Source organism: Lepidochelys olivacea, assembly GCF_965140295.1.
Source record: "Lepidochelys olivacea isolate rLepOli2 genome assembly, chromosome: 6".
Taxonomy (NCBI): Eukaryota; Metazoa; Chordata; order Testudines; family Cheloniidae; genus Lepidochelys; species Lepidochelys olivacea.
In genome coordinates, this window is record NC_140416.1 from 19,690,442 (window position 1) to 19,705,595 (window position 15,154).

General features: G+C 39.7%; 1 protein-coding gene across 4 annotated transcripts in view; it reads right to left on the bottom strand.

Moving 5' to 3' along the window:
* Positions 1-758: 758 nt before the first annotated feature.
* The window catches only part of CHID1 (chitinase domain containing 1), a 265,467-nt gene continuing 251,071 nt past the window's right edge, over positions 759-15,154 (bottom strand). For 3 of the 4 annotated variants that reach the window (XM_084632252.1, XM_084632250.1, XM_084632251.1), the window contains exons 11-13: positions 6,833-6,913; positions 3,649-3,691; positions 763-1,646 (exon numbers count right to left, since the gene is read on the bottom strand). In XM_084632252.1, the coding sequence (XP_084488378.1) occupies positions 1,548-1,646; positions 3,649-3,691; positions 6,833-6,913 (223 nt within the window). In that variant the 3' untranslated portion in view covers positions 763-1,547. Of the gene's footprint in view, positions 1,647-3,648; positions 3,692-6,832; positions 6,914-15,154 lie in introns of all 4 variants that reach the window. The other variant, XM_084632253.1, reaches the window with a different exon arrangement.

Sequence of the window (15,154 nt, forward strand, 5' to 3'; positions counted from 1 at the left end):
TGACTGAACCAGAAAGTTCAGGTTAACTGAACAAGAGGATTCAAAAAGCAAATTACCTCGGTACTAATGGCAAGGAAGAAAGATCCCTGATTAGTAAACCCTGTTGGATTCTTTACAGTGTGAAGAGTTGAGAGATGCCAGAACTAAATCAGAGAGGTGAAAATCAATAGGGTTTTAATCAGTGGTGGATTACAGTGGGATTTATTTCCTTGAAACCAGCGGGAGTAGATAAATCCCACACTGAGATTAATTACTAGCAAGGAAGGTGATGGGGAAGTAGAGCAGTTATCTTTGTGAGAGCTATGAGTGGATCTATAAGGATCAGTGGATCTATAGGGATCTCTACAGACAATCAATATTCCCCCTTCAAATTCTCAGCACTCCCTTTTTAGCTTCTTACAAGGCATCTCACATTAGTGCATGTTTTATTAAATACGCAGGACTTGTGAAACTTGTAAGTGTGAATCACTATCTTGGAAGGGGAAGGGGTTAAATAAAAAAGATCAATTTTTATGTCTTTTAAGAAGGTTAGGTGGTCAAGTATTATAGCAAAAGCAGTCGCAACGAACGGACAGATCATATTTTAAGAGGTCCCCTCTGCAGGCATCCCAAAGCACAAACAAGTTGGATTAATGATTTACAGCCTTATTTTGAAAGGGGTTGAGCGCCCACTGAAGTCAATGGGGGACACAGAGGTGCATCTTTGAAAATCACATCATGAGTGCTTAGCCATTTAATTTTATTCACTTCCCAAGTGCATTTTTAAGGCCTTTGGTGCTAGAAGTTAGGATTTCCTCAAATTAAGGACTAATGCAAAACACGTTACTACAAAGTGACCCATCCAGCAGGTTAAGACAGCAGTCAGACAACCCTCTGGTGAACAACATGTAACTTTAGAACCAAGTCCAGAATAAAAAAATACCATGGTTTTGAGCTACTTAAGGGATTTGCTAAATACAGAAAACAAACAGAACAAAGTGCTGTTAGTCAGTGTTTGATTCTCTACCAGCCTGGCAGAAATGTATTAATTTTTTCCCCTTCAGTTTTATGCCTACCTTGCCATTACATAAAGACCAATACCTGTTTCCAAATGAGTTCTTGTACAAAATCTGAGACACTACATTTGCCATGCACAAACCAGACAGGTAGGTCCATTCACTTACTTCTCCGATTACCAATGATAGATGAGACATCTACATCTTAAATATGGGTCACAAGGATTAAACTGTCGGTGTTATTTCCTTCTAGGAGATAGTCCATGAAAACTATGAGAAGTCTAGTGTTCCCTTGATGGTGGTCTATTTTAATGACTGTATAAAGCAAAAGGTTAGAGGCACAACTTTTGCTTCAGTACATTTTCTCAAACACAACCATGTGTTGCAAGCTGTACAGTAATTCAGAACAGGTTCTTTATTGGGAACATACAAATTCCATACAGATTTCATATAAATTACAAAAAAAAAAAATCATCTTCCCAGAAATACCTCACTTAATTGAATGTGCAGTCTCTGTGAAGCAAATGAAGTCTCTCCAATTAGTCTGCAATTTTAAAGCAGATCATAAAAATAATCCAAGCCTTGTCCCAGCTCCCAGATGGCTATTCCAGTCCCCAGTTCCTTTGCAAGTTCTAAGCGCAATTGGATGGACTACGAAAAGGATAGAGAAAATATTCAGTTTTTGCTGAATACAAACATTAGGAACTGCATGCAGCCCTCTCTTTTTAGCACTAGATACAATGCATAACAAATTTTTTTGTTTAATTATTTATTTCTTAGGCCCAGATGCCTGGAGACTATAGTTTCAAGTATTCACTGGTCAATAAGTGCAGAGTCAGTTTAGTCCTACCAGTTAGGGCATTTTTTAATGCATCAGCCTAGTATATGCTGACTAACTGGACATACAGAACAGCCTTGAAGTAAACAATATTCTGAACTATGCACTGAAGTATTTTTATTTGGGCTATCACTTACACAGTGTACTGCAATGCACACTTCGAAAACTGTGTCACCAGGAATTTCAACTCTCCCAGAAGTCTTAAACCAATTAACACAACTTGCCACGTAGCAAATATTCTGTGTTTACAGAATGTCATCTCCAACCCAAGGCCATTCTTTTCATCTTTCAGGGCAAACTCACACAGAAAATTACATCTTAAAGGGATACTGTCAGGCTAGTATTTAAGAAAAAAATTATAACAAAAACCCAAACCAAACAAAAAACAACAACAACAACAACAAAAGATTCCTTATCTATGTTATAACCACAATTTTACATTATTACAAATGAAAGAATTTTAGCAATTTTATGTTTGGTATTTCTCTCAGCCTGGACAAATCAAGATAGTATTTTTCTAGTCCACTTTCAGATTCTCTTGCACTAGTGCAATGCTGCAAAGTTTGAACTGCAAACACTACAGGAAAGTGTTTAAAACTTGTTCTCATTGGAATTGGAAAAATCAGGAATATATCAGTTTGTCTTGGGGTTTGTGGCTGTTTTTTTACAAAATCTGAATGAGTCAAAATTTGAGCGGACAAGATACCTATCACTACCCAATTAAGATGAAGATGAAGAAACTGGGTTGTGAGGGGGGAAGCTAAAAGACAATTTGGTGTCACTAGCTGATTTAACTGCTTTTATATGAGTGATTTTTCAGCTTTGCTTCAGTGTAGAAATCTCTCTAAACCTTTCATTACAGCCTGTTAAAAATGGAAGGAAAATTCTATTTACACGTGTATAAATACACCAATTGCCACAGTACAGCATCTACTATTCAAAGATGAAAGAATACTCGAAAGAATTCTCCAAAAAAATTAGAGGAATTATGTTCAAAACCCAGATGGAGTCTACCAATAGTGCGATAAAAGCATTCTGCAAGACCCAGGAAAATGTAGCAGGACAACTTCCAGTGCAATCTGTCTTTGCTAAGGTGCAGCTACCCTGGGGTTTACAGCACTTCCCCCCGTGGCTCAACCAGTACTAGCAAGGAAGAATTTAACACAGTGATAAACACTTTCACATCCGGTCTACATTAGGGCCAATGGTGGGAAACGTGCTCATGAGGCTGAAAGGAATATTCCTCTTCCACTTATATAATGCGGGCTTCTGATGCATTCATAATGGTTGAGTCACTTACAATTTGGCACTCTCTTTTCTAAGCTTAATATACTTTCATTATAAGCTCATTTTCCATTCCACTTGATTCTTCAAGTCCTGTCTCTAAGGTTTGTCCACATATAGAATTAATGCACAGCAAGCTGGGGTGTAAATCTATAGCGCACTAGTCTGCCACGTGCACTAACTGGTGGTGCGTGGAGCCTGATACTGTGCACTAAAAGCTCCCTAGTACACTTTGAGCTACATTTCTCTCAGTTTAAATAGCAGTAGAGGACAAAGCACTTCGGGGAACTTTTAGTTCGTACAAGCAGGGTCCACAATAGTGACTCAGTGTGCAGCAGGCTAGTAGACTGTAGACTTACACTCAGCTAGCTGGGGACTAACTCTCCACATGGAGAAGCCCTAAGTTGATGTGGGAGAATCTAGTGACAGAGTGGCCTCTTGTACCAAAACGCAAGGAGGCAAAGCAGTACCCACCATCTTCCCTCTTTTTCTCTTATCCCCTTCTCATCAGAAGAAGGGACATAGACATACCTTTAATGTTGGGTAGAAGACAACATGCTTCCCTCCTTTACTTCTGCAAAGCACAAGAAGAAAATAGTCACTCACCTTTTTGACATTGGGGTGGGTAGATTTTATGAGGTTTTTCAGCTGACAGAGGTTAAAGTTAGTTTTTTTTTTCCTCCAGAAAAGATTTGAGAAACCTGAGTTTTTATTGTGAATTCTATTGGTGCTAAAAATGAGAGAACACAGTACTATTGGCACCCAAGAGCTAATATGAAAATAGAAAGTCAGTCCGAGGAAGGGAGCTTTGTATAATGATTTGCAGAAGTAACCTTTGATTCTTTGCATGTTACACAAACCATCTTCAGGATATGTGCACTGTTTAAAGATTTATGATGTGATACAGTATTTCAGTGTCTTTCCATGTAGGTTGGTCTCTTCTTAGGCTATGTCTACATGACAGCTGGGATCAATGCTCTGAGATCGAGCATTGTCGAATTAGCGGGTCTAGTGAAGACCTGCCAAATCGACAGCAGATCGCTCTCCAGTCGACCCCTGTACTCTACCCCCAACGAGAAGAGTAAGGTAAGTCGATGGGAGAATTTCTCCCATCAACCCCACGTGGTGTAGACCCCGTGATAACTCAAACTAAGGTACGTCAACTCCAGCTACGTTATTGATGTAGCTGGAGTTGCGTAGCGTAGGTCAACTTACCGTGGTAGTGAAGACATAGCCTTAGCAACTGAAGACATGCAATATATTCCCAGGTGACATACTTCACTAGTGAAGCATATTTTCTGCTCTGGATCATATTAACATTCACCCTAGCTAAACCTCTGTAAAGTGGAAGTGGGGATGGGAAGATGCTAATTCTTTCCTGTAGCTTGGCTAAACCAGTGCAGACAGGATGATCCTCACAGTTGTCAATCAGGCAGCTGGCAGCAAGTCAGGAAGAGAGGGATTTTCAGGCACACTGTACTCTCTGATTGATTCTCACTTCCAAAAGGCTCACAGATAAGAACGTTCAAAGAACAGATTCCAAAGTTAGGTTATGTAGTGTTGACTATATTCCCCTTGACTCAAGTTTGATTTGCCAGGGGCTGCCCTGGCAGGGTAACTGTACTGAGTTAAATAATGCCATTGAGCCAACCATTCAAGTACAGGATCTCAGATTTGCCTTTTGAGAGCAAGTCTCCATCTTCAGGTGCCAAAACTACTGCAAAAGAAAGGACTTCTATACAAACATTTAGTTAGAGGCATGCTGGGGTTTATTATATCCCATGCTAGTCTGCTGCAGACTAACCTCAAAGCACATTAGCTCAAAGCACATTAATGACCTGTTACTACCCTTCAACAGGGTCCACACAGAGCAGATTCACACCCCAGCATCCACAAGCTAGTTTTCATGGAGACAAACCCTCAGTCTTCAGTTGGACTTTGCACGCAGAAGTTGTAAACACAGATCATTGTTTAAGGATTTTTTACGCAATACAAAGAAAAATGTAACTGTTTGACATACACAAAGTAATTTCAAAACAGCATACCAAAGAGTTCAAAATGAGAGATGATAGATCAGAGGCCTTCTCTTACAGAGTTACAGAAAAAATTCAAAAACTAGTCATTTAACTATTAAATATTGTTAAACCTCCTGCATGGTGTCCTTTTCAAAGAAAGTATAACCAACAAAGGCAGAAGATTATGTATATATCTATTTGAGCAACACAAATCCACATCTATATATTATTAATTTATCTTATATCAAAATTCCTCAAGAGGGAACAATTTTGTAAGCTTCTTTAAATAAGGTAAAAAAACAAAAAAACTTTACACTCCAGTATGGCTGCACAGTTGCAGAAAGGCTGGGACAGGGCATGGATGATAGTGGGGAAGAGGTGCTGAAGAATGGATTAAGTTCTGGTAAGGGGTGTATGTAGTCAGAAACCAAGCAAGGAAATACACAAGGAAGGCTACTGAGCCAGGTAAGCAATACCTGAGAGCTGAATTAGCTGATGAATCGCAACAATTCTGTCAGCTTCTCCTTGAGCAGCTGATTTGAGTTATGAAAAATATGGGGAATAATTCCTCACAGTTAAATGCAAATTTGAAAAGTATCCTAAGTCTAAAAATGTGAGAGCAGTTTGTGACAACCCTGGTGATTTAGCTTAAAAAAAAAAAGAAAAAAAGTCAAACTGACAGGGCCACATTTAAAAAAAGGGAACGTTTTAAAAAATGTTTCGCCCAAGAAGTTTCATGGGGAAAAAAAAAATCAATTGTTCACTGAAGAATGAAGATGCTTTTTTAATGCGAGGACAATGCATCACAAAATTTGCTTCATTCATTTATTTGGATTAGTGCATCTTATATAAATTATACTATATTAGAAAATATACTGATAGAATTTTGTAGAAGTAATGACATTTTGGTTATATCATCTTTGCCAAAAAGAGAGGATACACATGCAACTGATGGTCTATTACAAGGTTAACAAATTGGGGTTTAGCAAGATTTTTCTATTATTCCTTTTATCTGCTTAAAATGGTTTTCTTCTACTATCAAGCACTTATTTATTCCTTTATTATGACAAAGGACAAATATTTGTCCAAATAGCCTTATTTGTCCTCTACAACTTTTGTTATTTTGTATACCTCTTGATGCTTTTTTTAAGGCAGTTGTCTTGGTCTTTTTAGTTTCTCCAAATCCCTTTATGGCTCCTCATTTTTATTGCTCTTCACTGGGCCCAGTCTATTTCTGAGTCTGCTGTTCGACAGATCTTAACACTAAGGCTGAGTCTGCCAGGCTCTGTTATTCCTAAAGGTGTTGCTTGCATATATAGATATATATTTGTTTGTCAGACTTATGGCAAACCACTCACCAGTTCAGAGGTTGCATCTCAGACTTTTGGTCTGACTGAGGCTTGACAGATAACTTAGGTAGGGATGTTCTGTATACCCAAAATACTTCTGAAGATCCTATCCACCAGACTTAAGTGCTAAAGTTTGTTTTAGCTACGTCTGTTACTTGATTCACCCTTCCCTGCCTTATCTCTCTCCCTGAAACACTCTTTTATGTTCCTATTCACGGCTGACATAGCTGACAAACTGCAGACTCTCAGCATGCTGAATTCAGTCACATATTATAGAAGTAGTAATGCAGTGTTTATGGGACCCAGGCCCAAGAATATTCACAGAGCAGTAAGTAAATGACTGCCACTCACTTTTTGTATTCCAAAGAGTGTTCAGCTATTTGTTCATCCCAAACAATTTTCGGTTTGTTTTCCTTCAGGGTTTCAATGTACCTATAAATTAAAATCACAGGTATAAAATTAGTTTTATAATTATTCTAGAGAAAAGTTTAAACCATTAAAAGAATGTTAAAGCTACTTATCCATCCACGTGGCATATGTATAGAGCAGGCTGAATATTTATTAATAGTTTACTCAACAACATCCTTCGTCAACCGTCTAATATATCCTTTCCAAACCAGTTTTTTTTCCAGCCCATTCAACCAGCTAAATAGATAGCCAAATATGCCATTTTTTAAAGCAACTGTTGAATTTACTCATATATGTATTTTCATTATTCAACTATTATAGCATACCCACTCTGGTACTTGAGCACATTTGAGGTCTGTTTCTAGGACACTGACACCAGGGATTTGAACCAAATTCTCCCCAGCTAGCAGTACATACTATTTACCTATAGGCCCCTACATCAGCAAAAAGATCAATCATTTAAGACTGCTACACCCTGCAGAAAGCCCATTTCCTAAAAGTGTAAGCTAGTTCTTTACAAAATGAGCTGCTTGTATATGTACTGTGCTTCCTGTTAGCACAGAGTGCCATGGAAGACATTTTTCAAGTTTTGTTTTGTTCGATTCACTTGTTTGGGTACCATCCTTCAGAGAAATGACACACTTGCCATCTGTCACTGTTGGTGTCCTTCCAAGACAGGCAGAACCTAATCATGTCAAAATCTGAATGTGGAGTCCAAATCAAACCTGCTTCTTCAGGAAGGATTTATTTTATTCAAAAAGGGAGGATGGTCCGGCAGTTTGGGGGTTAACCTGGCACTTGGGAAACCCACATTAAACTCTCTACTCAGCCACAGACTTCCTTCCTATGTGACCTTGGGCAAGTCACTCAGTCTCTCTGTGTCTCAGCTCCCCATCTGTAAAATGGGGATATAGCATTCCCTATCTCACAAGGATGTTGTTAGGTCAATACATTAAAGACTGTGAGACATTCAGATACTATGGTCATGGGACCTATATAATTATAATAGATATACATTTTCCTCTTGTATATCATCCTGACTCTTTTCAGCATGAATCTTCTTTGCCCAGAAGGCAGAACGTAACTTTTTAAATATATTTTCTGACTGGACACTGGAGTTGTTATTGACTGATAGTTCATCCCATTTCCAAGAGGCACTGCCTTCTTTCTACAGACAATCACAGATTTGAAATCAAATCCCCGCTTGCCAGTGCATCACCTTACAGTGGTCCCTGCAGATTAACCGAGTAGGCAACAAGAGAGCAGAAAGGTGATGTTAATAAAGACTACTCTTATCCTAAATTTCTATTTCTGCAAGGTTGATTAAAACCATCTCTTCCATAACATAGGACTCATTATAGCAGAAATTTCTCTGCTTTGAACAACATTTACAGGGAAAAAATAGACTTTAAATCTTTTTATTTTTAAATACAAAGTTTCCATCACCCAAGTTCAAGATGGCATAACTGATTTCCATCAACCATTATCCTGACCTGTTAGTCCTGAAATCCCATCAAACTATACATTTAAAAGAAGAAAATGGTTCTTATTTCTGAGCTTGATAAAGATTTATTTCTCCCCTTTCTTCCAATATTATTCCAAATGCAATTACAGGATTCACTATCACACAGAATATTTCCATCTCTCTGCTGTGGTTTTCTGCTCAATTGTGCGTTAGTACATAGCCGGTCTATGATTCAAATGGCATTTTTACAAGAGAAGGGAATTTAGTTTTGTCTGGTGCATTTCATGTTGAAGCGATCTCAAAGTGCTCCACAACATGACTTAGAGTGTGCTAGTTCAGGAACTGTCAGCAAACATACTGTAGTAGCTATTGTAAGGTCAGCAAGGGCTGATTTATACGGTAGTCTTGAACATTTAGTTTTTCACTGACAGGTAACATAGGACTAAAATCCTTGTTCTTTTTTTGAAAAGTGCCATAGAATCTTGAACTTCCATTTGGATGATCATTAAACATGGGCATCAGAGAGCCAATTTTTCATATTTAAATTCCAGGACAGCACTTAGCACCTTGCCCCATTCCAGAACTGCGGCGTTAATAGTTATAACAGCACAAGTTCTGGCTTAGGACTTGGACCCATGAGGATAAGACCCAGAGACAAGTGCTACCATTTAAGCCATGCTGATCCACATGGGTCTTCTTTTGTACATGTGAAGCTAGAATAACAAATTCTAATTTCTTTGCTAAAAATTCCAACAGCATTAAAGAGAGTGGTAAACACGCATGATTTTTTAAAACCAGAAATGTAACATATAGCAATCTTCGCAGCCTCGTCTCTGTGTGTGTGTGTGTGTGTGTGTGTGTGTGTGTGTGTGTGTATTAGGGCTGTAAATCACAGTTAACTCACTTGATTAACTAAAAAAATTAATCGCAATTCATCGCCATTTTAATCACACTGTTAAACAATAGAATACCAATTGAAATTTATTAAATATTTTGAATGTTTTTTTACATTTTCATATACATTGTATTGTGTGTTGTAATTGAAATCAAAGTGTACATTGTTTTTTATTACAAATATTTGCACAGTAAAAATGATAAACAAAGGAAATAGTATTTTTCAATTCACCTCATACAAGTCCTGTAGTGCATTCTCTGTATCGTGAAAGTGCAGCTTACAAATGTAGAATTTTTTTGTTACATAACTGCACTCAAACACAAAACAATGTAAAACTTCAATGCTTACAAGTCCACTCAGTCCTACTTCTTATTCAGCCAATCGCTAAGACAAACAAGTTTGTTTACATTTACAGGAAATAATGCTGCCCTCTTCTTATTTACAATGTCACCAGAAAGTGAGAACAGGCATTTGTATGGCACTTTCGTAACCAGCATTGCAAGGTATTTACGTGACAGATATGCTAAACATTCGTGTGCCCCTTCATGCTTCGGCCACCATTCCAGAGGACATGCTTCCATGTTGATGACGCTAGTGAAAAAAATAATGTGTTAATTAAATTTGTGACTGAACTCCTTGGGGAGAATTGTATTTCCCCTGCTTTGTTTTACTTGAATTCTGCCACATATTTCATGTTATAGCAGATTTGGATGATGACCCAGCATGTTGTTCATTTTAAGAACACTTTCACGGCAGATTTCACAAAACGCAAAGAAGGTACCAATGTGAGATTTCTAAAGATAGCTACAGCACTCGACCCAAGGTTTAAGAATCTGAAACACCTCCCAAAATCTGAGAGGGACAAGGTGTGGAGCATGCTTTCAGAAATCTTAAAAGAGCAACACTCTGACACGGAAACTACAGAACCCAAACCACCAAAAAAGAAAATCAACCTTCTGTTGGCGACATCTGACTCCGATAATGAAAATGAACATGTCAGTCCACACTGCTTTGGACTGTTATCGAGCAGAACCAGTAATCAGCATGGACGTATGTCCCCTGGAATGGTGGTTGAAGCATCAAGGAACATACCAATCTTTAGCTCATCTGGCACATAAATATCTTGCGACGCCAGCTAAAACAGTGCCATGCGAATGCCTGTTCTCACGTTCAGGTGACATTGTAAATAAGAAGTGGGCAGCATTATCTCCTGCAAATGTAAACAAACTTGTTTGTCTGAGCGATTGGCTGAACAAGATGTAGGACTAGATGGACTTGCAGGCTCTAAAATTTTCCATTGTTTTATTTTTGAATGAAGGTTTTTTTGTACATAATTCTACATTTGTAAGTTCAACTTTCATGATAAAGAGATTGCAGTGCAGTACTTGCATGAGGTGAACTGAAAAATACTATTTTTTTTTACAGTGCAAATATTTGTAATCAAAAATATATATAAAGTGAGCACTGTACACTTTGTATTCTGTGTTGTAATTGAAATCAATATATTTGAAAATGTAGAGAACATCCAAAATATTTAAATAAATGGCATTCGATTATTGTTTAACAGTATGATTAATCACAATTAATTTTTTTAATTGCTTGACAGCTCTAGTGTGTGTGTGTGTATCTATATACGCTATATGGTTAGCTATATAAGCCAAATGAGACATACAATCCCCCTTTTTTTTTTTTTTAAACACAGTTGCTCATTAATGTGCTGCATTTACCACATACAGTGCAGACCTGCACTGAACATAATACTCCTGGGCTTCTCTGGGATGCTTATCGCCACAGTATGCAAGACCTTCAGAAAAAGTAATGAATTTATCTTCACAACAACAGTAAGGTAAGTGGTATTATTCCCATTTTAGAAACAGATCACAAAGATTAAGGCCAAAATTGTCAAACCTGTCCACTAGTTGTGGGTGCCCAACTTGAGAAACACAGGACCTGATTTTTCACAGTATTTATCAAGTACAATAGAAATGCTATGTTCAAAGTACAGCTATGACTACCTTCAGTTGCAGTTGAGAGTGCTCAGCACTTCCACAAGTCAGACTTCAGATGTCTCAAACTGGCCATCCAGAAAATGAGATCATCTATGAAAAGTTTGGTTTAAAGGACTTGCGCCGCACCAGATAGAAACTCTGACATACAGACGGATATAATCCAATTCTCCAAGACAGATTTCAACTGCCCTAACCCAGATACCATCCCCTCTCTTCCTGCAGCCCCCTGCCTCATCTGCTACTCCACTTGTGCAACAAATGAGGCAGAGCTTTTTGGGGAGGAAAGGTTGTTTTTATTTTTTTTATATATATATATATATATATATATATATATATATATATATATATATATATTTTTTTTTAAAGAGACAGCTTCATTCACTATGCAAACCTGATTTATCCCCAGAGCCCAGTCCATCCTGTATACTGAATGGGGCATGGGTCCTGGAAAAAAAAAATTGTGATCTGAAATTAAAGATTATCATGATTCACACACACGGGTCACAGTTTTTTAGTATATGGTTTTCAAAGTTAAAAAAACTGAAAAAATTAAATTCCATGATATGGAATCAAACTGACCCCATATGGGTCAGCAGCAGAGTTGGAACCCTCAGATCCACAGCATATACCTATCTACCACTTGAGCTAACTGAATATCTGGTAGAGGACAACAGCCTACTATTGCTACCTAGAACTGCCACTAGAAGGAGGATGAGAAAATTTGCCAATAGGTTTCTCGACTGTTTTCTAGCCAGCAGCAGAATCCTGGATTCTGTTCCAGGTTCTGGAGGGGAGTGTTCTCTAGTGGGTAGAAACATTTCTGCCCATCCCTTAGCATGTCTCTCCCTGCAGCCTTCTATCCTTGTCCCACCTGTTCCTTTCCCCACTCTCACCTCTGGCCTGACGTCTCTCTGTTCCTATCCCCCCAACATGCTCCCCTTTTGCTATTCCCTCTCTAACCTGCTTGAGTTACAGTGCCTGGCACCAGAGCAGCCCCTGGAAACCATAGGAAAATTACAAAGTCCCATTCAGCTGCTGCAATCCTGATCTGAAGTACGCTCAGTGCAGACTGAGCAGCCAGAACTTGGAGGGCAACCTCTAACAAAGCTCTACTGAACATGTGCAAATGAAAAATGTGGGTGGATTTTCATGGAGACAGCAAAAGACATCTGACCCCTTCATGAGCACCTTGCAAATTTCAAGTGCCTGCTCCAAAGCATGTTGCTGCCAGAGTGCCTTCCCAGCTGTAAATTTAACCTTAGCAAAACAGTGCATTTTCCCCCCAAGCCTCGTTCTCTGAAATGAACTGTTAAAAGATCAGCGTACGGCAGGCCCTGGAATGGAAAATTTCAGCCTGAGCAATTAAAAGCTTTATGAAGTTACAAACTACTCAAAACACGTTCATATAATGGAATGTTGGGCAGCTTTGAAGACAAGCGTCGCTGCCAGCTGCACCTATAATATGAGAGACTCAAAATGCACAGTGAACGATCTATAAATTACGGTCAGGCGCAGATGCCAAAAAAGAGGTGGTCACACAGAGCAGTTGCAGACACAATCCATTATTCTTACATACCGTTGACACTGCTTGGTTACAGAGCCTTATGGCAGGGTTGTGTTGAAATATTGTTCCCTCAGCATTGCTTTCTATGGAATAAATGAGAAGCCAAAGGCTTCATGATCGAGCACTTTCAAGTCAGTCCTGTCAAAGCTGTGGACCTATGAACAATACCAATATGGCTAGGCCCACACATAGTGTGCTTTGCAGCACATTCAGCTATCAAATACAGGGTCCAAGGGAAAGATTCCCAGGATTTATGGCAGTAGCTGTGCACTTCTTACTGGTGTGTGAAAAATAGCATGGCACTGGAATACCTTAGGAGAAAAAAAACTGGTGATCTATATCTCCCAAAAGAAGATATTTATCTTTAAGCATAACATTTTTAGTCTGGAATACAAATATATTTTAAAAAATTCTAGTACCATATTTTTTGATAAAGAACATACATATAGGGGAAAATATATAGTTTCATTTAATTTTGAAACCAGAGGTTTTTTATTTGATATATCTATTTGTTTGTTTATTTTTGTAATGTTTCTAGTTCTTAGGGGCTTTTAGAAATGTTTCCCAAGTGACTAAGCACGTAAAGGCTCCCAAATGCCTACGTCACTTCTTAATAAAGTCACTCCCCAGTTTTTCATTTTCTTCTGCTTAATCTTTAGAGAAAGAGAAATGAACACTGAACTTATTTCCCATGTCTCTCCTCTCTTCTCCTTTGAGTCCTCTTCTGAAGTCTTTGTGCACTGGGAATTACGGATGCATCAGGAGGTCAAACAAAACCAGACCCTTTGTCATCTTTTTAGTCAATACAAGTACTTGACTGATAAACACTTATCCTCCACCCCAGTTATAGAAATGGACAGACCTGAAGACTATCCCCTTTTCTACTGCTCCAGCAAAGAATGCTGTGCTGAGGCAGGCTCTGTGCAACACCAAAGTGATCTGGAAAAAAGTATGTAAAATCTACATGAAGCTATTAAAAAGCAAAAGTGCAGCAGTAGCAGCAACTATGTGCCTAATTACAAAAGTAATCAGACAAGCAAGTAAGAAAAACAAATTACAGGCTCATCCCCTGCTAAATCTGAAATATGCACAGACGCATTAAGAGTATCCACATGTCGCATTTTATTTTAAACTGGCTGAAGCTATACCGAGCCCCTCCTATGTTATAAAACCTCTACATATCAGCAATTATATACATATGCCTCTCAACATGCCAGACAACTGCACCTATGTATGGTTCAACTTGTAGAAGACAAGTTTTGGATTGCAATAATCCACACTAACTGTACTGCCTCTTCATGCCACATAATTAAGACACAGTTTGTTCTTTAAATCGAAAAATCTAGATATCGGATGACAAATAAAACGTACAAAATACCTTCCAAAGAATGTTCAGTTCAATGCACAGGACAACTCACGTACAGGACAACACTGGTTATTTTGGAACTATCAGATGATGTATACTTGGATCACTCCAGAGAAAAGTGCAACATATGGGAGGCAAAAGCATACCCATAACAAAAGACCTCTTTCAGTGAGGGTATTATACCATGGGCTGGTAATACATAGGATTGCTAGGGATCCGGTTTTCAACTGGAACACCCAGTCGAAAACGGATCCTGGCGGCTCCGATCAAAAGTCCGGTCGGTGATGCAGCGGGGCTAAGGCAGCCTCCCTGTCTCTGCACTGCTCCCGGCAGCACCCGGCATGTCCTTGCAGCCCCTAGGCGGAGGGACAATAAGAGAAGGTCTGCGTGTTGCCCCTGCCCCCAGTGCCGGCTCCACAGCTCCCACTGGTTGGGAACTGCAATCAATGGGAGCTGCAGGGGCAGTGCTTGCAAGCATGGGCAGCATGTAGAGCTCCCTAGCCCCTTCACTGAGGGGCCACAGGGACATGCCGGGCACTTCTGGGAGCAGAGTGAAGCCAGGACAGCCAGGGAGCCTGCCTTAGCCCTGCTGCATCATTGACTGGGAGCTGCCTGCCTGGCCGGAGCCTGCACCCCAATCTCCCTCCCCCAGGTCGGAACTCCCTCCCGCACCCTAACTCCCTCCCAGAGCGTACACCCCAACACCCTGCCCCAGCCCTGAGCCCCCTCCCACATTCCAAATCTCTGCCCCAGCCCTGCACCTCCTCATGCACTAACTCCCTCCCAGAGTCTGCACTCCTGTCACAAAGCCTCCTCCTGGAGCCTGCAGCCCGTACCCCCTCCCACACCCAAACCCCAAGCCCCAGCCCTGAGCCCCCTCCTGCACCACAAACCCCTCATCCCCAGCCCCACCCATAGCCCGCACCCTCTCCCACATCCCAATCCTCTAACCCAGCCCTGAGCCCG